General features: G+C 35.6%; 1 protein-coding gene across 2 annotated transcripts; it reads left to right on the forward strand.

Annotated features, from left to right (window-relative positions):
* Positions 1-2,812: 2,812 nt before the first annotated feature.
* On the forward strand, positions 2,813-25,400 carry LOC143900660 (guanylate cyclase 32E). Of its 2 annotated transcripts, XM_077412261.1 has the most exons (23): positions 2,813-3,302; positions 13,261-13,468; positions 13,810-14,007; positions 15,163-15,285; positions 15,408-15,603; positions 16,203-16,280; positions 16,604-16,842; positions 17,506-17,651; positions 18,502-18,640; positions 18,730-18,820; positions 19,153-19,352; positions 19,707-19,889; positions 20,036-20,140; positions 20,269-20,340; positions 21,832-21,997; positions 22,214-22,421; positions 22,524-22,658; positions 22,835-22,947; positions 23,098-23,249; positions 23,377-23,475; positions 23,633-23,777; positions 23,848-23,946; positions 24,104-25,400. In XM_077412261.1, the coding sequence occupies exons 2-23, from the start codon at positions 13,277-13,279 to the stop codon at positions 24,889-24,891; spliced, it is 3,867 nt and encodes a 1,288-aa protein (XP_077268387.1). In that variant the 5' UTR covers positions 2,813-3,302; positions 13,261-13,276; the 3' UTR covers positions 24,892-25,400. The 2 variants fall into 2 exon arrangements, with proteins under 2 accessions (XP_077268387.1, XP_077268388.1); XM_077412262.1 differs by lacking the exon at positions 13,261-13,468.
* Positions 25,401-25,675: the final 275 nt, after the last annotated feature.

The raw sequence follows: 25,675 nt of genomic DNA on the forward strand, positions 1-25,675 counted from the left end.
TAATCTAATCTTTAAAAGTTGTAAAAAAAATAATTAGGTAACTCCGATATACACGCCGCAGCTATCAGGAAACTTATTTTATCGAGTACTATTTACTTTCTAATGCACGAAATTAGTTACGAACTTAGGAGTTTTAATACATGCAATAAGATTTCGATTATCTATGACTATGTGCAATAATCACAAGAAGATACGCAAATCAAAAATTGAAATGCGTTGTTTCTCAGTGTTCGTTGATTTATTTGTCATTTACACGCCCAGTCTATTTGAAAATTTATTGTTGTATTTTGGAAACTTTTTTTTTGCGACAAGGAAATGCATGTTTGCTCGAATCGTTGTTTACTGCGGCACATGGAAAACGCAATTACTTTTAACCCTTCGAGGCCACATTTCTTATTTCAATACGTTCCGGCCACACTGGAGTGGCCTTTCTGACGACCATCTGAAGATGCCACCGTATATATATAAAGAAAAGTCAGCTCTACGCAAGAAACTTGTGAAAAAATCTACACAAAGTGTGCCTACTACTTCTCTGACTCCAACGACTAGGCAGTTTTTTCAATATTATATATTAATAATAAATAATATTATAAATAATTACAGAAATTAATATAAATAATGTGTTTTTTATTATGTGGACAGATAGCCCCTTGAGGAGGTTAAGGAGGAAAAGCGCAATGGAGAAAGAGAGAGAGGCGAGTAGGTCGAGCGGCGAAGAATAGGCGAAAAGAGAAAGAGAGAGAAGAATAGATAGCGTATGCTGGTAAAAGAAGTATTCTTTCTGTACCCCGCAAAAAGGGCAGAAATAAATTTACTATTTATTTACAGTAGGGGAGAGTGGGGTAATTATGAGAACGGCGGATAATTGGGAACAGAGCTAGATAAGTGATACATCCCCCCCGCACTACACCGTCCCGAACCTATTCAACGGCTGCATAATGTCGATATAACATTTCTAAATGTAAAAAATAACACGATGAATGAGTTATTTTAACACAAAATTTATAGAGTGGACTTTCATTGACATTAAATTTTTTACTGTGTATCGATCCTTCTTCTTCTTTCGTCGCTCTTGCTTTTTCTAAGGGATCTAATGTTCAAATAGATAAATTATTTATCAAGGTTTGATATAAAGCAATTAGTTGAAGTAACCAGATAAACGTAGTGATACATTTTACAAGAGAAAAAAAATAAGTTTGGAACTGTTCGTTTATACAATGATTTATACTCCGCATCTAATTTATTTACGAAAAATAATTTGACGCACATGCAAAAGCCTGTCCAGATGAAATGCTGCCGGCAGTTTTCGTCTAACTGAATTTTTCCGGTCAACTTGTTACATTTTATGCGACGTTTTGTAAGCGTTCAGGATTTTCTATTGTTGATTCCGTGACACGAAATACGAAGGGTGCTATTCAGGCTCGAGAGTGCGGCATTGTTATATCCGTGTCAGCAAAGATGGTTTTTTTTTTAGAGTTGGCTGCTTACGGAGACGTCACGTCATGCTCGATTCTCTCATTTTTAATAGGCTTTGCTAACGAATTCGGTCGTTTATATGTCGGTGGCAAAGATGAGCTGATTTTGCCGACAAAGCCTCTTATTATATGGCCGTGGGATAGCACAGTTTTATTACTCGGTGGCAAATCACCCGCATTCCAATTATCTTCTCTGAAAAATGGATTTATTAATTAGGCAAACAATATATTTTGCACAAAATTTTTCCAATTCGTATAAAGTTAATGTTTGAAAATTCGGAAAATATTAAAATTAGATGGTCAATATTTTGGCAATATAGTTTGCAAGAATAAAAAACTTATTATGCTTTAAAGTATAGATACACAAAGGAAAATACAATAGAATGTTTACGATACAATGCATTGTATTTGCAGGCGTAATATGACTTCACTCTTTCACACTTTCGAAACAAAAAAGTATATTTACTATTACAAGCACATAGTTGTAAATATAAATTTGACGTGACCAAATTACATTTTTAATTGTTGATTTTTTCTTACCCCTTTCCGAAATTATGTTCTAATGTCGTGCAAAATACGCTCACGTTAGTATATATGGTTCTTACGTTCTGAAAAGTAAATTAGCGCGATTCGTCGTCTTACTCACCGTATTATTCCCTTCACGTGCAAGCGTACTCCTTTGCAACAAAAAGAGGTGCCGTTACTATACATAACATAGTTTTAGGTATATCTAGACCAAGTATTAAGGAGTGGGGATCGTCAAATATTAGACAGAGATAGCGTGCTTTGTCACCATTCTGTTTTTGTCTGATAATGTTTGAAGTGGTAATCGTACGTACAGCAGCTTTTTTTTTTAACGTATGGAAATCTTCTACCACTGGGACACCCAGTGGCCCCCCGTTTGACAGGGGGGAAGACCCCCTCACTCTCCGGGGAGAGGAGTAAGGGGAGTGCCGGATTCCATATACATCGCCCACGATACTACATGTATGGCCTATCGGCTAAAACCACACGGTCGTCCCTCTCGGCACATCGAGAGGGGGTCCCGGGAAACGCAATGATACCATCCGGGACCCCCTCGTGTACATACAGCAGCTATTGCTTTTTATTTTCTGAAGCGTTTTAACAATGGGAAACGGTAAACCGTGCGTCTATTTCTTATACGTTTATGTATGTTACAGCCTAAAAAACGGAGCAAGCCTCTCTAAACCGTTTGTGGATCACGCTCATGCGCCTTCAAAGTGATTACCGGAACGTCGAAGGTGTACGAATGGGACGATGACAACGGCGACGATAGCCGGCAATGTGCAAGGCGTGAAAGAAAGAGAACGAACGGACAGGACTCAGTCTGGCCGCGCGCGCCTGCGATCACTGTCGACCGTTGTTCTCGGCGGCTAAGACACGGCTCGAGTATCAAACTTCCAAATCTTGCGAATCAATCAAACATCGTGGAAATCTGTATTTCTATCACATCCTCGAACCATTCTTCTCTATCTCCCTCTATCTCGTATAAGTGATAAAAATTTCTAAAACCAGCCAGTCTTCTAATCTTTCAATCGTGTCTTTGATCTATAAAAAAAAGGGAAGAAAATAAATGGCAACTCGACACTGGCGAATTGCACGGTGCTTGTCAAAACTGAGCGTGATAAGAGAATTCTAGCTCACTGTCGTTTCAACCACCGCTGTTTCAACGACCCGCTCGCTTTTAAAAACTCCAGTGCAAATAAAACGGAGAACGTGTTTCAGAAACGAGGCACGAGTAATTTATCGAAGTAAAAACGTTTCTTTTTGTGCACAAATTTAACCAAAAATACGACGAAAGACGAGGTACGTATATCTGTTAAGTAGCCAAATTAAAAACTTTCAGAAAAATAAGCTCAGTCACGAAGTACCAAATAAATACTTTCGTTTATGTAATAATTATCCTTCTTTTCATCTATCATAAATATCATGACGTTTGTTTCTAACTCCTCTATTTTCATGTTTTTAATTTTTATGTTTAAATTGCCAATTATATCGCCAGTTAAAATCTTTGATTTTGCAAAAAATATGTCCGCGAAGAAATTTATTGACTTTGCTGGCTGTAAACGAAGTAAAATGCTACTATTCACGTTTACTTAATCCACTTTCGCGGAAAAGCTGGAAATACATTTTACGATCCGCGCAGAAACATTAAAATAGTTCGAAGATATAAAAGCATGAGAGCCATCGTCGCGGTTCGACGTCACGCGAGAACGAGAAATAGATAAACGACGATTAATCTAGTGAACGATGCCAAGAGAGAGATCGGGAATCGCACGCGACGCACGAGATTAAACAATGCAAGGTGCACTCGGGAGTCTCGTGTATAATTCTCGAAGAGAAGAGATGCCACACGTGCCCAAGAGAAAGCCGAACCAATAAACCACGATGCTAGGTCCTCGCACGTGCACGAAACAGACTGTAATATTAGACGAACATCTGAAACGAGATAAAAAGTTTCCTACACTTCTCGAAATAATGTAAGTTTATATGTAAAACGATCTAATTGGCAAGATTCTTTGTAACAATTATCTATAAATATCTCTTTTTTTCCTATTGAGGTACGGATTCGGATCGTATCTCTTCTTGTCTTTTGCGTGCAGAACAGACTACAGCTTAGTTTCTCTTTAGTATTTGTGACAAAGATTCTCTTTTACAAGCGGATATCGGACTCGCGAATGTTACACGCAAGGAGGGTCGTATTTAAATTCCTTGATCATCCATGAGCGTTCTATTGTCGGATTGATGTATTCCGAGTCATCGACGATTCGCGAGAGATGCGATGAATTCTCATGAAGCGCACGTCTCGCCGCCGCGCCGGCGGAAAATTAAGATTGGCTAAAAACCGAGCGGCGAACGTTTAACTCGCTCGTTAAATACAAATTAAAAAAAGCGCTAAAAAGTCGCGTAATATGGTCCAATTATTCGGCAGACTCTACGCAGAGTACTTATTTGCAGTACGACTAATAAATTTTGCAAAAGTAAATGAGTAGTCCACAGATCTAGGATAATGAACTTAGACATCTTCCAGATGTTAATTACTTTGATGCAAAATTCAATTTTTTCAATTATTTTTTATAATTCTGTTATATTCGCTTGTAAGTAGACAGTTTTCTGGATAAAGAAAAATTTGCTCCATTTTCTAAAAAATAAACTAAAACTGAAAAGAATAAACTTTGTTTGAAATATTCACGTATTGACAATAAGTTCGCGACCGCTTTTAATTAAATATGTATTCGATATAAATAATCTTATTCCATAGTTGTTCTCTTATGCGAACAGTCGTTAGCAAATTAACAATATGCATTAATGTTCGACAGTTGACACATTACCATTTACAGACAGTAACTGTCTTACGTTACCAATCACGAGTCGCAAAACCATACTACCATATACATCTACGCGGTATAACCGTTATGCGACATAAATAGGCAAGATACGCACGCTTGCGACAAACCGCGTTCGCGCATTGTCTATGCGAGTTATTCCTGCGGCGATCAGCTCACTAACAATATACTGCCGTTAATTTGTCACTGCCATTCAGTCGGGTAGATCAGGGCTGATTAGAAAACCTGAACGCAGAGTTGAGAGCACAAGCCCAGAGAATGTATGCTACGTTGACGCAACGTGTAGACGCGTGCCTAAAATTCTTTATGTAACATTCTATGTGACACAGATTCGAGATCACTTTTTTATCGAAAGCCGATAGACATTAAATAACGCATCACAGATGTCCGAGAATTATTATTCATTTCTCATAACAATCATGCGATCACGCAAGACTCTCCTAAAGAATTTCACTTTCATTCGTTTACCAAAATTGTGCTTATTAAGCTCAGTTTCACTCGCTGCAGTTGCACACGAAACAAATAAATTGCGGATATTCTACTACGAGTTAGACAAGACTTACGAAGACAAAATGCACTCTTGTTGATATACGCATTTCTACGTTATAGCTTTCGCAAGCTTCACAATATTTATATTTGTGACTTTATTGTCTTACTCAAGACGTAATCGTGCGGCGAGTTCGATAGCGCTACGCGAAAGGAGCTTTCTATGGCAGAAAGAAGTGCGACGGTGCGCGCGGTGTCTTATTCCTATTCAACAAATTCTCTCGTACGATTTCCAATCCGATAGAATACGACGGAAAAACATCCGGAAAAAAATAAGTGTCTCGTTTTCCTCAATAAGATCCATCAGATTTCTCCCGCGGTATAACGTGTGTGATAAGATCTGGTATAGACAACAAATAGGGTCGCGCAAGTTCCTCTCTACATCTCGCATATTTTCCCGCAAAGGCCATAAATTTTTATCGTGTAAACGCACATTTGAACGTGCGTTGCATGCCGAAGCACGCTTCAAATGCAAATCAGCGTCATGACGTAAAGTCTGACATCGCGTAATCCACGTTCTCTTACGTTTTTCCTTTTTTTGCGCACGCATGCTTTTCACAAACAATAATTTGCGTTTTTAGACAAATGATAAACGTATGCTCTGCATCGTGATGACAAATACAATAATCAATCGTCTAAAAAATAATTATTGCCGATAATTATTTTAAAAAATTGTTATAAGCCTCAAGCGTTTTCTTCCATATAATTTTTCCTTTTGAAAAGTTAAATATAGTATAGTCAATAGTGCATGTGTTCCACATATGTAATAGAAAGGTTTCGTATGTATGTATATACCGTGCGTGAGTGCCCATGGCGAATTGTAACATAAAGGACGCCTGAGGCGTTCGATCACGAGAGAATTAGTGATAAAAACGCACGATACGTTACATTATTTTCTCTCTTGACTTTTATATAAAGTGATCATGTAGCGGCCCGATTTGTAATTCTCAAAAGTATTTTTCTAACAGTTTTTCAGCAGGGATAATGCAAATTAGAAATCTTACTTACAAGACCGCGATACGTGTAAAGTAATACTTATTATAATACACAACATTACGAGCCAAAATATTTTTTAATTCGCTATTGAAGAATTTACCCACTTCTATCGTCTCCAATAAAAGTAAAATAATGATAATAAATACTCAAGTGTAACTTAAATCAAGCAAGTCTTGTTAAATATGTCAAAAAAAAAATTTTTTTTACAAGTTAGGTAAAATTAGGATTATGCAGATCTATCCACGATGAGGTGCGTTTCTGATAAGTTTAGGAACAGGAAGACTGAATTTATTTGCAAGTCTACGACGTAGAGTAATCACAGAATTTAGGTCAAGCGGAAATGCCTGATTTGAATATCGCACTTGTTACACATGCTTATTACGAATCTGTTTTACGCTTATTTTATTAATTTAATTATATTAATTAGTTTTTTTTTTTTTTTTAAATCTTGACGATTTGCTGTAAATCATGTATTATTATCAATTAGAGAAAATGCCATTTTGCGGTCTAAATTGGATTTTGATACTAATAATAATATTGTATGAACTTTGTATACTTTTTTTAAACTCAGTAAACTGTGCGTCAATTTCTCGTCGGTCTTTAACTTATCTAAACCTACATACTTAAATAGATAGATAAACGATTTAACTTCCGGTGCTAATAAGCAGTTAATAACCATAAAATGGTATTTTTTCTAATTAATTGTATATGATGTCGATCCGGTTTTACTTATTATTGTTTCTTTACTGATTTATAATTTATATTGTACATTTACAGAATTTAAAGTAGAGATATTAAGATTGAAGCAAACGTCGATTAATATTACAAATAGAATATTGAAATTGTCATAACTGTAAAATAAATTTAAATTTTGTTTAATCTTACAATTAGTTTAATGTTTGTAAATCTTGACAATTTGTTTTAATCTATTGATACATATAATATATAATATTTTGCATGTGTTTATAGAGTTTATAGAATTAAAATTAACACACACTTAAAGACAATTAATATTATAAATATATAATGTTTATTATAAGATCGTTTATCGCTTTACAGTTTGAGATCTGATAATAAATATATATAATATATCTTTTTACATAAATCATGTTTCACGGTTTCACAATTTTTATCTTTTGCTATTATCAAAGAATAATTTCTCTCTGTTGCACAAGAAATTACGGTATTTTGCCGGTAAAAGTCGTAAATCTTAACGTTTTATATATCTGCTGTCTTTTTTGCGCACCTTTTCAGTCACTTAATCGCTCGCTTTTGCTCTAATGAGCCGTTCATTAGCCGTGTAGGTAGGGAAGAAGGGCGGCCTTAAATTGCGGGCATAGCGTGCAGATCATTTGTGGATTCGCGACGATTAAACTCTGCTTGATGCGCCGCCGAATCAACCAGATGAATGAGACTAAGGATTGTTTGTTCGGTGGCGTAATAAATAAACTTTTTTATATTATTTATAAAACAACCTTTTAATATTATTTTGTTTGCGAACTCGATATGCCTTTCTTTTGCACTAGTAAAAAAAAGACCAAAAAATATAGATAAATAGAACAGTAATACAGGTATAATTTTAATTGTACTCATTGTTACAAAAAACACCAATCTATATACCTACTAACTTAGATGAACTTGAATAACTTAATACATGAATAACGGTACGTGGAAAGAACAGTTTGTCAAAGTATCTAACAATTTAACTAAATACAGATCTGAAAATAATTTTGTTGCGCAATCAAAATAATTATAGTCAGTCGCTGAAGTATGATAATAATATATAAAATCTATTTTGATGTAGCGCCATGATATATAAAATAAGCTGTATGCGTCGATGGAAATCAGCACGCGTATTTACACATCACGTCACGAGTGCGTCCCAGGGTTATAAGCCGACAGAGAAACTTGCCCGGAGGGTGACTGCGCTGTGAGAGAATTTCAACTCCGATTTACATTTTGTTGCGAAACCAGAATACTACGACGTAACGATCCGTCCGTTAGCGCGCGCGATCGCGCCTGGGCATCCCCCCGGGCTGACATTTTGACAGCGAGCCCGACAGCGCGCAGCGCACAAAACTCGTGATGCTAATTACGGTTGACTAATCTGGTCCACAAGCATCTTTTTCTCGTTCCGCGTGACATGCATTACATCGCTCCAGAAAAGGAGAGAAAGAGAGAAAGAGAGAGAGAGAGAAAAAAAAAAGAGAAGATTGGACCGTGGATGCGATTGATCGCGTTTCACATGAATCGCTCCTTTCGGACTTGTCCGTGATTTACAGTCACAGCTTCTTCTCCGAAAGATGATGGTTGAAAAATTTATGGACTTTTCTTCAGTAGCGTGAAATTTGCGTATACAATTTTCTTTTTTCTTCTTTTACATGCATTTCGATATTGAAGAATAATTATCCATTCTGCCGAGGATAACCGATACGCGGTTCTATCGTATGCTTATCGGGCTAATTAATCGAACTTTTCGATTTGAATGAAACTTTTGTAGGTATGTATAGTAACTCAACACATATCTAAAAATGGTACCTATGCTTCATTTATGTCCTATCGCTCTTTAAAGGTATTTGACCTGGAAATGGTAAACATACCTTTAAAGAGCGATAGGTCACAAATAAAGCATAAGCGAAAAGAACGATTTTGCAGAAGTATCTAAAAATTTAGCTAGATACAAATCTGAAAATAATTTTGTTGGACCATCAAAATAATTATGTAGGACACTCAAACTGATTGCTAAAATGTCAAAATTTTTACAGCAATACTTTTGTAGATACATGTGAGACCATAAATTTATTAAATTGCTTTTTCTCTTAAAAACAAACACTTAAGCCCATCAGTTGTTCCAACCTGTTGATAAACTAATAGTTAAATCATATGTCTATTTTTGTCTAATTTGAAGAAAAGACAAAGACATATATATGATTTAATTATTAGTTAGTTTACGAACAAGTTGGACCAATCGGCCTTCCGTTAACCAAATTTAACGCCCGTATCTTATGCGCGCGTGGTGCTCCATTTAATTCAACAAATAAGTAATTTGTTTTTTTTTCGCGATGCGACAATATAACACATTTTGATGAGTCTAACAGATTCCAACCATCAAGATACGTATCTCATTAATTGTGAAAGCATGCGTGAAACGGAGGCGACGAAATGTGCATCGAATGCATCGTCGAAATGATTAATTTCAATCCACGTAATATGAGATAACATACAGCACATATCCGATCGAGAAATAAAATCAATATAGCGTGAGTTAACAGATTGAGTGTAACCGCCAATATATTAATTACAGCACGAAATTGGATGGTTACGGTAATCAGCGCGTTTTGACAATCAAATGTGAATATATTTGAGAGTACATACTATTATACTTCATTTACTGAGCAACGATCGTAATATTTACTGATTTAATTATAATTCTTGCGATAATGCTGACTTCATTTGCAAGCTATTAATCACATATTATTATGTTTGATTGATCTATCGCGCAGTCAAATAAATCGTAAAAAATGTCATCTTATTACCTACAAACACCGCAAATGAGAGTCGATTATCAAAGATCAATTGATCTTTTTATATACCCAGACTACTCTTACTAAACGATCCGAATTTCATTAAAGTTTACTTTAATCAAGGTAAAGTTTTTGATTTGTGGTACCAAATAATGCATGTTTATTGAGTCGATTTTGTGTAATTTTATTTCTATCTTCTTTATCTAGAACGTTAAAAATAAATGTATAAAATGGGTATATTTAAACAAACATGAATCTGAAAAATATCAAGGTTAACCATATAAAGATAAGGTAAAGGTACGAATACCCGGACATGTACCTATATCCGGACACCTTTGTTATTTATAAGTATAACGCGAATTAAAATCAAAGATAAAAGTATTTTTTCTTGTAGTTTGAAACTTTAGTTATAATATCTAAATGTTTATTTTCATAAATTTATATTTTTTTAAAGGTATCTAGACACAGATACGTGTCCGGGTATTGGTACCTTTACCTTACAGGATAAAGTGTTAAATGCTATAAGCGACTGATTTTTTATCCGAACGAGATTAGGTTATTTAACAATGTTATGCCAATAATAACAATTAAAAATATTATTTGCGTTGATTTAAAAATTGCGTGATCGCTATGTAAGTAAGTAAAACTGATCAGTAAATCTCCTTGGGTTACTTACCTTCATCGGATGAACTCGAAAAAGTGCAGGTATCCGCGTGCGCCCCGTTAACCGCATTTAATTCAGCGAGCACACAAGCTCATTAATTCGCCGATTGCGTTGCAATCGAATATGCGAGTTGGCCATGCTACGTTTTGACGGAGACGAGAATTGACTGTCAAAATCTGCAGGTTTTAAGATTAAACGACAACCGGCGCAGATCCGCAGTTTGTCACCTGTAAACGTATGCAATTGAGGTCGCAAAGTATATATTTAAAACCGCACAAAACGTTTTTCTGCCAAAAGCGTTGAAGAAAATTTATTTAGATGTATGAACCAGTATATAATCAAGATCCAAAAAGCAAAAAGCAATCAAAAAATTTGGAAAGTATAAAAAAAAAACAATAAGTAATTAAGCTTCAAAATAAAACTTAATATGCAAAAATCTACTTAATAAACGTTTCTATTGTTTGTTATTATTTTTATTATTAAATGTGATAAGTAGCCCAGATAAACGAGCAATTACGTTTATTTCTTCACTATAGAAGGAAATTTACAGCTCTCAAATACGGACACTCGTAAATAGTGAAAGCGACGCAAAGGCCAATTTAAGAAACGGTCAGTCCGTCCTCCCCGGGTTAATTGGTACGCTGCTTTTGGACAAACGCGTAGCCGCGTGCAATACTTCGTGTCGCGTTCTTGCATTCTTCTCTCGAATTATCTATATACTACCTCGGGAGAAGTTTGCCCATGTTTTTTACGTATGTTTCTTGGATAGTCGTGACAATTCCCACGATCACGTCGCAAAGAATTCCTTCGTGTCACGGATTCCGACGCGAACCTTGCTAAAGAATTATCGATCAATCGGCGTGATTCAACGTGAGAAACATATTTGTTTCTTTTGTGCAACTGACAGCCGCCTAGCGAATCCTTCGATCGTCTCTCTTGGTATAGCAATGCGTGGCCTTAACGCCGTTACGCAACATCTCGCTGAGATCGCTTAGACGCGCTTTGTTCAACGACCCCGTGGTTTTGACGTATTACTAAAATAGACCGCTATTAATATAATGAACCACAAAACCGTAGTCGACGCGTATGGACTTGCGAGAACTAGCAAGAGTCGATCAAGTATTTGCTATGGAATTTTCTCGTTGTTTTAAGGAAAGCGATTGCGTATCGGAAATTAGAGAATAGCCTCATTTATTATCTACGGTAAGAAATAAAACAATACATGTCAAATTTATAAAAGTTGTCGTCTGCAATATTTTTCTCTGGAACAAAACGACGAATTTTAGTAGTTTAATTTATTTACAACATACAATATAATATTGTAAAATGTAAAAAAATAATAATGTTTATAAAAGTAAACAATTTCGCTTTTACAAAATTAATCTCTCGCATACACAACTGATATGACGTCACCAGAGAAGGAAGTTCACATTCTCGGATAAAAGCGGAAAGAAAATATCGACGAAAAGGAAGTTAAGTACACCATGGGAGATTGATAGGCTTTATTGCGTTCCCGCGGAGCTTACTGGTTTCATCCATTACTACATTACAGGCACCCACCTCAGAAATTCATGTTTTTACCGATATAAATCCCGTCGACGGGACAAACAACCGTCTCTATACTTTGTATAGTAACTATACTATAGTTAATCTTGCGTATAATATTGCAAACAGTCCATTGTTTTATAAATTAATTATCGGATCGCTATTATTACATATGTATCATCATAGGAAATATTTATTACACGTATCTTATATTTTATATACATATATAGATACGCGCGCGCGCGCGCGCGCGCGCGCGCGCGTGTGTGTGTGTGTGTGTGTGTGTGTGTGTGTGTGGGTGGGTGGGAGTGGGTGTAAGTGTGTGTGTGTGTAATATTATACAACAGTAACATAATATCATCAAAACGATCAATCTCTTAGTCTTATTAATTTATAGTGCGTGTCGCGAAACAATTTACTCTTTTATAAAATAATATAAAATAAATAATTAAAAAATTAAGTAAAATATTCCTGAGAGATAAGTTATACTGTTATATGTATTATACTTTTTATATTAATTTACTTTACTTTGTATTATAGCATAACATTATTCAAAAAAAGTCCGACCTGCTCGTAATTCGTTGCATGAGAACTGCGGATCACATAAGATTAAAATAAAAATAATATTATTATCTTAAGATAAAGTAAAAATTACATATTATCTATATTTTTCTTATAATCTATACATTTTAAAATATTATGATCAGTATCCTTATAAACAGAATTTTGACGTCATACATAAGTACGCGTAAAGATAAGTTTGGTTTAAATTCGGTCTTATCATCTCTTGTTACACAAGCTGCGTGTTCGCTTTGGGCGCTTTCGTGCTGAAAGCGTCAGTCTATCTTTATTACTCATTACATATTGAAAAAAGATAGGAGTGATGCTTTCAGCACGAAAGCGTCTAAAGCGTCTAAAGCCACAGTAATCCGCTTACAGAAACCTTGAGTAACCATCTCGACGCATATCTTTGTGGTTGTATAGTGTATAGAAATCCCCAATAAAAACTTCGTGACAAAAACGGTCCTCTTGCATTATTCAGTACATTATTATAATAGAAATACGAGCCAGAACAGATCAAATACTCCAACTTAGAGAGTTTGTGCGATATATATATACTGACAATATTTTTAACTCAAAAGCTTCGCACAGTTGGGCATGCTACTGGCAAATGTGGAAAGGACGTGTCTGCTTCTGATGATAATTCACATTTTACTCGATGATAAGGGCATCTATGCCGATACATTCACTCTGGGGTACATTACCGGCTCGAAACGACTTTTTCACGACTTAGAGTACGCGCGTCCCGGTTTCCAAATATCAGGAGCTATCACTCTGGCCGTGGAAGAGGTAATTGCAGAGACGGATAATATAAAGTTTAACATTTCCAATCACGCAAAAACATGATTATCAGAATGAATGTCGATTGCACGAAACTGGAGCGGCTTGTGATTGTCGCGAAATAACGTTTCTAGTTCATTGTTCTTAAAAATTATATATTATCATCGCGCAATTAGAATGTTAGATTTAATAGAGCTTTTTGAAACTTAGAAAAGAGAATTTTGAAAATGATCTTTTCGTACAATTGGATTACTTTTATATTTTATAAGCATTGGATCAACAATTTTCTAATAATCCTGGATCTTTCTGTTTCGAAATGTCTCCTTGAAACGATTTTACTTGAAACGTAGGTGAACGCCGGTGAACTTGGTAGACGAGGGCACAATTTGGACTTTCTCGTTGCTGAAACTTTTGGCGAGGAGGAGACCAGCATCCTGATGACGGCGGATTTGTGGACGAAAAACGTTAGTGCATACATCGGGCCCCAGGAAACTTGCATTCACGAAGGCAGAATGGCGGCTGCATTCAACATTCCTATGATTTCATACGTAAATAATTTTTCTCATTGTTTATTTTACCGCTCGTTGTGTGAAATAAGTCATCGTCAAGATAAATATATGAACGTACTGTATTTGAAATTGAGAAGATCTCGTCTTCTTATCCATGGAAGCTATCCGGCAAGCGACACAAGTCGACATACTCATTACCAAAAAAGAAAGATAGAACGACGTTTGTGTCGACTTGTGTCGCTTGCCGGAAAGCTCCCTATAATAAAATTTTCTTGTTTTCTTTTTCACGCGTTCCACGTTATGTAACACTCTAATCTGATTACCGAAAATCTACAAAAATGCTTATAAATAAAACACTAACAATCAGGAGGAAATCCGCAGATACACCATCGTACGTGAATCACATTTGTTCGACGATATTATATTCGTTAACCTTAGAAACTCGTGATTTGTGAAGGACGAGTATACGAGCGGTCGCGTGTAAATACGTTACGAATGCATACTCGTGAAACGATGATATGAAAAATAATACACCAAAAGCTTTATAGCTTAGAAATAAATAGTTTTTGGAGTAATGCTTATTAAGACACTTTCCAGTTTATTTTTATAAGTACTTGATTATTTTACACAAAAATTTTAACACGAACCTTTTTTAACAAAACTAAAAAATTTTTCCAACAGTATATGTATATACATACTGTATATATATAACACACATACGTATATATAACCAAATATCAGCATCTATCTTGCGTAAGAATTATTTTATAATTGTTAAAAATATAAGACACAAGATATACACATAAATTAAGTGGCATTACGTTTATACTACCGTGACCTACGCCACTATGTTGCAAAAAGTAAAATCAGAAGATATAGTTACGCGGTACATTTGCCGGATTATCGCGCTGGTGTCCATTTAAATTGAAATATGGTATCGCACGTGTCAAATGGTCCGGTGTGGTGTCTTTTTGTTTCGTCGTGATTTGGTAGAGCGACGACACTTTCTCCCTTTTCATTCACGGAGAGTGGGGAAAAGGGATTTCTCCGCTGAATGAAGTTGAGCAGGCATGATTAAACTTGATCCAGCGGAGGAAACCCTTTCCCTCTCCATGAATGAAAAGAGAAAAATGTCGTGGCTCCGAAATTCGAAGTTGACCAGGCCTGTTCTAGATGTAGTTCTATATTTTCTAGTTTTGTACGCATAACGAAACATCGAATAAGAAGGAGTTTCCGACGTTTGCGAGAACGCGGCCACCCGATACGCAAATTTCAAAATCTCTTCTATCAGTATTGTTAGCGTTCAACTGGACAAAAGTAAGTACTTCGTAATTCACTCCGCGCAATTCTAATGAGATATTAACTTGACGTTAAATAAACTTAGACATCAAATAAAGAAACTCATATATATTTTTGTAAATATTTTTATAAACATCTAGGTAACCTTTATGCATATGAATTCAACGATGTTTGAATTCAACAAAATGTCTACGATTGCGGCGACGATTCTTACATCTTTCGAAGCAGCTGGAATTAGTGTAAATTATCGTCGTTCGTGGAACGAACCTTATTATGCGACGCACATGAAAAATCCTTTCCATGAACATGTCAAACAAACGTATCGAGAAACACGAAGTGAGTAATGAGAATATTTATATAGTTTCGAGCAATTTCTTGTACATTATTATCATATTTATCGCAATAAGATTGTAACTTTAGCTCGTAATTAACGCATCTTTCATTCCCGACAATTTATTTTAAAGTATTATAGACCAGACTTCTAACTAAAAAGGGACGTTAGAAGTCTGGTCTATAATACTTTAAAAACACGAACTTTCGCTTTTAGTTGGAAAGTTAAATTACGACAACGCACGTCTTTTCCCAATCAACTTGCATACGCGCGATCCAAAATAGACTACCCGCATTTCGGTATCTTGACTTATGTCGGTACGATAAACTAAAACCTGCATGGGAAACAACCCGTATACTACAGGGACAAGTGTCTATAAGCCAGTGTTATGAATAGATACTGCGTGCTACTCGTCACATTAGTCACGCATCTGTTTAAACGTATTAAGAGATCGGTCCTAAAAATAAACATCTAAACGTGACCGGTTTTTCACGATAGCAATCACGATTCGATAAAGCGGACACGATAGATTAAAAGCCGCGGAAAGAAGAATTTTGACCATGGCGGAATTTTCTTAATGCAAAATGACGTACATATGTTTCAGTTTACGTAATACTCGGACATTATTACGAACACATGGGTCTCTTAATGGCTCTGGACGAAATGAACCTCTTGGAAAAAGGTATAAATTTGCTGTAAATTAATCAGGTACATATACTGAAGAGTAACTGTCAGCTATACCTCTTATTTTAAACGCGTATATAATGCACGATCGTATACATCACAATACGAAATACGGAAACTAATATACTTTTATTTTTCATGTATACTTATATTTTTCGTCGAAATAATCCAATTAAACAAAAATGAAATAATCGAGAAATGTGTTGCATTTTCTAATTTATTGTTACTGCCACTAATTAACAGTATAAGTTTTTAAGTGAACATACTTAATTGTCACAAGGTTTGATATATAATTCTTTAGGTAATTTATTATAATTTTAGGCGAATATTGGGTTGTCGGTGTTGACATCGAACAATACGATGAAAAACGTCCAAGCAAGTATCTGCGCGGCCTGTGGGAAAAGAAGACAAAAAACCTGTCAGCATATCGCAGTTATTTCAGTATCGCTGCGTCCGCCCCGATCAATTTCACGAACTTCACTCGGCTCGTCAACGAGTACAGACAAAAACCACCATTCAATTTTACAAATCCGTTGGCAAACGTGGGAGGAATAGTTCAGGTGACTAAAATCTAAAATACTAAAGATTTTAATCCTAAAATTTGGAGATGCTACAATATACGAAAAAAAGGTTTGAATTTTGACTTGGATTTCAAGTTAAAATTTAAACCTTCTTTTATCTTCATGATACTTTTTAAGAAGATGCTTGGAATCATTTACCCTAATTTTTCTTCTTAACAGAACATTAATTTCAATATTTTTTTCATTTTAAAACTTAATTTTGTATAGTCTTTTCAAGGGCGAGTCATTGGCAAAGTAACTCGTTCATGCCACCTTGAAAATTTAATTGATTATTAAAACATTTCATATAAATTGACTAATTAACATTAAACCATTTTATATTAATCACGTGTCACAATGCAATTAAATCGCAAAAAGCGCGTGCCCAATTATAATAATATAATCATATAACTCACATATCATCGCGTTGTGCTCCAAAACAAAATTATGAATAACAACCTGTTGTGCATGCAACGGACTGTCCGCGAGCATCTGGAAAATTATCGCACTTGTTCGCCCTATTATTACCTTTTTTTACGGAAGACGACTCGTCAATTCATGTAATCCGGACCGCGATATCTTTCGTATGAATCGCACAGGCAGCCTTTCGCTGCAGTCACTCCCAATCCTGAGGCATAATCGTTACTTCATGTTATAAGGCAGATCGTGCCCGAGACAGCGTATCTGTATGATGCGGTGCATCTTTACGAGAGATCCCTGCTACGTGCCCTCGACGAGAATCGAGACCCCCGGAATGGGCGAGAGATGGTGTCGGCGCTACATGGCGTTCATTATAAAAGCGCAATGGGGTACGTGTGTGAGGAAATAAAGGCGTGAACGCGATCGTTCGTCGTATATCGTAATGTTTTACGTTTTACGACATGCAAATCAGATGCCTCGTGAAGAGACCGTCACGCAGTAATATCTCGCCAAAAGAACCGATCGAGAAAGAAAGATAGAGAGAGAGAGAGAGAGAGAGAGAGAGAGAGAGAGAGAGAGAGACCTTATACGCGTACGCGTGCTCACGCGATGTATTTTCGGCGAAATAATTACCGTTTGCATGCCGTAACGAGGTCGCCGAAGTCGGAAGTTAAGCAATTTATCATCCGCGATTGCCGCGCTAAGATTTATGGTTTTCTAATTAAGGCGGAATTATTATGCGTTATCTTTAACAGGCGAGAGAAAAAGATTCGTTCAACGATTAAAAACAAATGTTCCGCGCTTTATGAAGACAAAATGAAAGCAATCGTTTCGAAATACATTTCAATCGTTTAACAGACCTCGTTCGCATCGGGTATCTTCTTATGGACATTTGAACAAAACTGTCGCCTATCTCAAATTTCTTATATACACGTACGTAAATTAATATCAAATTTACCGTATAAAGAAATTATACTTATTCCTTTTGTTATAAACAACATTCATATTTTTCTGCAAAAAATATTTATAACAAATTATTGTAATATTACCGATAATATTGATAGTACATTTTATAATTAATAAAATTAAGATTAACACTATTCCTCAATAACAATTACGCATTACAAATAGATGTCAGTATTGTTCTGTAATTCACTGCTATTCTATATTTAATTGATCGAATCCAGCTTAAATGAGCATAATGAAATTTACATGTTATGTGGGTGACCACGTCCGCAGATACATGGTATACATGGATGAGAATGGAGATGCCGAGGGCAATTACACATTGATTGCATTGGACCATCGACCTACGAAAGGCTACGGGCTTTATCCCATTGGGAATTTCGTTGGAAAAGAACAAAAAACAAATTTACCAGTAAGCAAACTATTGTTTCATTAATAAATGTACTTCAAATTAACTATACTTTAAATGAGCCCCTTATTTAATTCGATAATAATATTTAGAAGCTTCAATTAATTAAGAAAATATCATGGATCGGAAATGGACCACCGGTCGCAGAACCTTATTGCGGATACGATGGTGAAAAATGTAATTGTACGTAATATAAATTTATTCAGCTGTTATTATACAAATGTGTTATTTAGTTATTCACATTTAATTATTCACATATTACTATATCTTATAAATATTATATAATACATAAACACCTTTTTTTCTGAAGAATAATATAATTATTTTTTATTAATATATAGATATATATATCTTATTTTACATATTTTATTTTTTTGTCTAAAAATATATTTGTGTTCTTAAAGTAATATGCTAATAATATTATTATATATAATGTTTCTAAAAAATAATTGTATACAATACTTGAAACAATAAGTTGTATAGAAATTCTTCATATAATTGATACCCGTTCACAGTTCATACTGGCGAAATTATAGGAGGTATCGCCGGCACATTGTTGCTCATTATTGCAGCGGTTGTTCTGATCCTTCATAGAAACTGGAAATATGAACAAGAGTTAGATAGTTTGCTATGGAAAGTCAATTACAAGGATATCGAGATCAAGGAGCAGAAGGATGAAACAGTGAGATCCGACGAGACGTCTGCCAATTCCAAGGTAAGGTGCTTGTTTACCATATCGTTACCGCTATTCTCGAGAGAATCTTTCTTTTTTTTATATTTATTTCATATTTTTACGTCATTTTTTTTTTTTTTTTTTTTTTCATATATGTTTCCATCATTTTCCAGTTGGATCGAACAACCAAGAGCGCTTGCGGTTGCGCGAGATTTATTTCATTTGCAAATTTTATCAAAAATTTAGCACAGTTATAATGAGTATTTTGATGTAGAGCTTTGTACTATAGAGTCATATTAATGTAGAATAAATGTTTCATCACAAATAATATTTTTAACCACAATTACATAAAACACTGAAATATAACGTACATGTATGTTTTGTTTTCTTATAAAGTCATCAACGATGCAACCCATAGTGCGGACTAGTCAAGTGTCGCTAAGTTCTAATCCAGACTCGGTCAGATATTCCACGATTTACACACAAATCGGAGTATATAAAGGGCAAATTTTTGCTGTTAAAAAAGTTAGGAAGAAATCGATTGAGATTACGCGAGAAATGAAAAAAGAACTAAAAATGGTAACGTTTGCATAATCAATAATTTTAATTTAATTTATAATTAACAATGTTATATAATTTATAATTAACAGTATAATTAACAGTAATAACTGTTATTAAACAATTACAGTAAGATCTCGTTTGTTATCAAAGTAATATATTTTTAGATGCGCGATTTAAGACACGATAACTTAAATTCTTTTATCGGTGCATGCACCGATCCGCCTAACATATGCGTCATCGTCGAATATTGCGCACGCGGAAGTCTTAAGGTAATTTTTAAAATTAATATAATTAGTATTTTATACCGATTAAATTTCCAAATATTATCGCATTATGTTAATTTCGGTAATTTCAAATTTTCGCAATATGCTCACGATCAGAGAAATGTTTTTTTCAGGACATATTGGAGAACGAAGATATTAAACTCGATAATATGTTTATGGCGTCTCTCGTCGGTGACATCATTAGAGTAAGTTTCGTTCAATTTTATTTTTACTTTAATTTTACAATATTCTTAAACTTCGTTAAAAAGTCACTTTCAAAAGTAAGTCGACTAGTCGTTAAAAGTCAATATAAGTATCTATATAATTTTACTCCAAACACTTTCACTTTTAAAAATATTTTTATTTTCTAAAATAGTATTAGATTTCCTCCGTGTAGGTTCAATCAGATTGTTGAATGAAATATCCGTAACATGAAAAAAATAATTTCGAAACCTGTCTATAGGTACTTCCTACATTTGCAACATTCTGAATAACAGCACATTGTTAGAAACTTTCATAATTCTATAGTAATTAACGATATCCAGAGAAGTATTCTCTTTTGATTTTACTTTAATATCATATATATTTGGCTTTGAAAAAATCTTACACAAGCAGTAAGATTATAATAAATTATAAATAAATTTTATAAAAATGTAAGTAGCTAAATAAAGATTATACGTTTATGGGACATAGATAACGAGGGCAGGAAAATGATGATTCGACTATAGAGAATACTTCACAGTTAGAAAATATTTCGAACGCGGAATTAGGGGAGAGAGTGACAGCAGATACGTTTGATAATAATTGCTGTATTGTCAGATAACGTAGGGGACGTTGCAATGAGTCCCGGTAGTCCCTATTGTCGGGATGGGGGGCGGTTGGTCGTCCTCGGGGGGTTCCCGTGGGCTGGTGGCGGCATGTATCGGGAATTGGTGTTTTTTTTCTGTGCCTCCCCCCTGAGCCCTTGGGCTTTGGGAGGAGGCGCAGTCTTAATCGCGAACTCGAGGACTCGAGATTCGGTCTTACATGTTTTGGTGATGGGTTTTTGTATTCCCCTTCTAAGCTTACGAGTCAGTGGACCCTGGCTCGTACCTTTCTTTGTGGAACCCCTCTCCGGATAGAAGGGGTTCCTGTTCGTCTCGTTCGTATGCGTCTGTGGTCGTGTACGTCTTGGTTCTGGGATGTGCTCCTCGGGTGAATTGTCCCGCAGCCAATGAGGGGAATCCCAGTGATATGACTTCCCGGCTGCCCGCGGTCATATCATGAGATCTCTCCGAGGTGGTCGAAAGACTCACGATCAGTGCACATGTGCGCGGGTCTCTCGACTAGAGAATGTATTCTCCCGGGGTCGGACCCCGGTCGTCTAATTGGATTACGTGTGTCCTGACGCCTCAGCGTGGAACTGTCCCGTCACACGTTGTAATGCCACGTTGCGTATCGGTGTGTCGTGACCATAGTCCATTGTATCTGAGTGTTAGGGGGAGGGGTTTTAGTGGGTGCAAGCCCCACATATCCTGACGGCCGGGGTCAGAAACGCGCGAGGCATTTCCCCTCCTCCACGTAAACAAAAAAAAAAACGTAGGGGACGTAGGCGAACCGTTGACAAACGAGATGATAATATACTTGTCGATTATAGAAATTCTACTTTAAGATTGCGTCCCCAAGAAACTTATCAAATTTTGTGCTGTTTTTTTTAGGGTATGATCTATCTTCACGAGTCAGTTATAAAATACCATGGATCGCTCAGCACGTCAAATTGCCTTGTTGATTCGCGATGGGTTGTAAAACTAGCAGATTTCGGCCTCCACGAATTCAACCGGGATGCGGAATACAATCCCTCTGACGTTATAAAAAAATATCACGGTACGTGAAAGAAATAGCGATTCTTATACTTGACTCGATCCATAATCGTTCTTCCGAATTCTTATAGTTTTAACAGTTGCTAAATTCTTTTTTCATAATTTTTTAGTTTGTAAATTAGCAACTATACATATAAACTGAAGCCAATTCATCAATATCTCTCATGATCGCAAATATACATATATAAGTTTATATATAAATTTAATTAATTTATAATAGGATTGTTATACAAAGCGCCTGAATTGTTACGCTCTACTCGTCTCGGGGTGCCAACTGCTCGTGATTTTCAAAAGGGTGACGTGTATTCGTTCGCCATTGTATTATATGAACTTCAAGGACGACATGGGCCATTCGGTATTACGGAACTATCAGCAGCCGAAATATTAAAAAAAGTAATCGCAAGAGATTCTGAAATATCACCGTTTAGGTAAACTATTTAACTGTGAAAAACACAATTTTAATTAAAAAATTTAAAAAAATATTAATGAAAATATTAAAAAAATATTCTTTTTTCACGAAATAACGATAGACCTCCATTGGATCAACTGGAGAATACGTTTGATTTTGTTCGTGACTGTTTGCTGGAATGCTGGGCAGAAAATCCTGAGTTACGTCCAGATTTTAAGCTAATAAGAAACAAATTGAGGCCGCTACAAAAGGGCATGTGAGTCTTCTCTCTTTGCGATATTATATATATAAAATAATATTTTGTTAATCACACACAAGCATATATTATTAATCTGCATCACAAAAATATTGTCGAGAATTTTAATTAAATTTTATTTTTAGCTTGATCGTTCATATAATAACAGACACATGCGGTCTATATTTTTATTACAGGAAAGCGAATATTTTTGACAATATGATGGCGATGATGGAAAAATATGCGAATAATCTGGAAGCACTCGTTGACGAACGGACAGACCAATTGACTGAAGAAAAAAAGAAAACAGGTCGGTTAACTAAAAAAACTAAAATTAAATTTTATCGTTATTATTGTGGTTTTAAATAAGAGTAGATGACTTACAAACATAATTATGTTTGTATTTTTGATAAATATAGTAAATATACCGAAAAAAATCCACCTTTCCCATTTTTTTCAGACGCATTATTATACGAAATGTTACCGCGTTCCGTGGCCGAGCAATTAAAAAAGGGAAAGAAAGTTGAGGCGGAAAGTTTTGCTTGTGTCACCATATATTTTAGCGACATTGTTGGTTTCACATCTATGTCCGCAGAAAGCACGCCGTTGCAAGTAAGAATTTTTATTTAATAATAAACGTACGTGTTATTAATTACTGCTCTAAACTTGATTTATTTTTCTTGCTAACAATAACTATATACTATTCGCATATAACATAACTACACCCCGCTCGTTCCAGGTGGTCGATTTTCTAAACGATCTCTATACATGCTTCGATTCGACGATAGAAAATTTTGAAGTGTACAAAGTTGAGACTATAGGAGACGCTTACATGGTGGTAAGTATTACGGAATCAAAATTGTTCGCGAATTTATTTAAAATGCTATTTTGTGGTAGATAAGTAAATTGCGAATTTTATCATAAAAAACTATCGGACAATTCCGCCATTTTACATTTTACATTTTTACTTGTCACAGCCGAATTTTATCTCTTAGGTAAGCGGCTTGCCAATAAGAAACGGTAATCAGCATGCTGGTGAAATAGCGAGCATGTCATTGTGCCTCTTAGACGCCATTAAACAATTTACCATCCGTCACAGACCGCTTGACAAACTGCAACTACGCATAGGAATACATTCCGGTATAAGCTTTAAAGCAAAAAAAAAAAAATTCCAATAAGAAAAATTAAATAATGATAATTTTTTTTATAGGTCCGGTGTGCGCTGGCGTTGTTGGTTTGAAAATGCCACGATATTGTTTATTCGGTGATACAGTTAATACCGCATCTCGTATGGAGTCTACAGGATTACGTGAGTATCATAGAAAATTCATTTTTAATGTGTAATGAAGTATATCAAACAAAGCATCGAGCGAATGTATGTAAATGTATAAATCACAAATAACATTGCAATACTATGACTACACATCCCGTTTAAACGGTATAGCGATTTTCTCACTTTGTCGTAGCGCTAAAAATTCACTGCAGTAGTGAGACAAAGCAGCTGCTTGATGAGCTACGAGGATTTTTTTTTGTCGAACGTGGCAAAGTTCCCATGAAGGGCATCAAGGGCGGCGAACGTCTAACCTATTTTTTAATCGGAGAGGATCCAATATTACGCAGCAAACGTAACAAGGAAAGAGCGAGTAAGCGAAGCGGCGGTAGCAAGAAAATCAGCATAGCAGATCCTCTGGTTCCTCGAAGTTCTCTGAAGAACAAGTCCCTCGTCAGATCGACTTTCATGAGGTGTTCCAGCGAATCCCCGAAACGCTTGCGATTCGCCAGCTCGGATCAGCTTGACAAAAAGGGTTCAAGGGTAAGCCAACTGGAATCGATAGTCGACAACAGCCCATGCAAAACGAAAGTCTCATGCGTGTTACGATCGTCCTGCATGGAGAGCTGGCGATCTTCCAGCAACTCGTGTCCGTGCGTTGAGAAGCTTTGCGATCAGGAGACTCAGCCGGAACTGGTAGAACACGAATTGCCATCGGACGTTAAGAACATGCCGCTGCTTCGAACCAACTTAATCTTCGGAAACGAGTCGTGCCTTCTGCGACCTGAAGCCAAAAGTTTCCGCTTCGGCACTCCTGGAATACTCCAGATCGCCTGCAAATCAGCACCCAACAGCCCCAAGCGTAGCATGGTGACGTTGAACGCCCAGAAAAGAGCGGCACAGTCGAACGAAGAAATCGATGGATGGGACACAATGACACCATTGATCTACTATCCGGCTGATCGCTTGGATTCAAAGGTTTAAGATCGACATACATGATATATGATATTATAAACACAGTAGCAAAATTTATAAAAATTAATTTATATTACATATACTTATACACTATGTATCGAAATATCTACAAGGCTAACTTGACAATCAAGAATTTTGCGAACGATATAAGTATGCCGATTTTTTATCCATGTCCATAATCTGCCAATTGTAATTTTGTGCCAAGTAGCACATTTTTCAACGAGATTTCTCACTTACACGATGTACCAAAGCGCACTGTATACGTACAAACTTTACACTTAGATATCAATGTATTATTTATAACTAAAACAGAGACAGTGATATATCTTTCCAATGATATATAATTCCTTTCTTTTTCAGCGCATAACGACAATATATTCCTTACGTTAGCATAGACAATCGTAAAAAATTCGTGCTTCTTAAATAAATGTCTAGTCAATGCTACTTTAAATATCATATTTGCCTTTGAGCACCTTTATATAACTGCCAAACGTTATATGAAAGAAGATTAATTCTTGTGCACAAAGTGCACAGTTGCATTTGTCTAATTGCACAAAAGATCCAACCAATCGTTAGACTTTTGACTAAGAAGACAAAAGTATTATTACTATTTCTAAATGTTTTTCAAAACCATAATCTATTAATGAACGATATTGTTTAGTAAATATTACATTTACTCTTTCAGGAAAAGATTTGTTCTTATATACATATATATGTGTACAATGTTTTTCTTCGAACTTTGCTTTAAGACGTTTAAAAAATTAGGACATCAAGAAAATATTAAAACAAAACG

Source organism: Temnothorax americanus, unplaced genomic scaffold (assembly GCF_048541705.1).
Source record: "Temnothorax americanus isolate GAGA-0224 unplaced genomic scaffold, ASM4854170v1 Scaffold3, whole genome shotgun sequence".
Classification (NCBI taxonomy): Eukaryota; Metazoa; Arthropoda; class Insecta; order Hymenoptera; family Formicidae; genus Temnothorax; species Temnothorax americanus.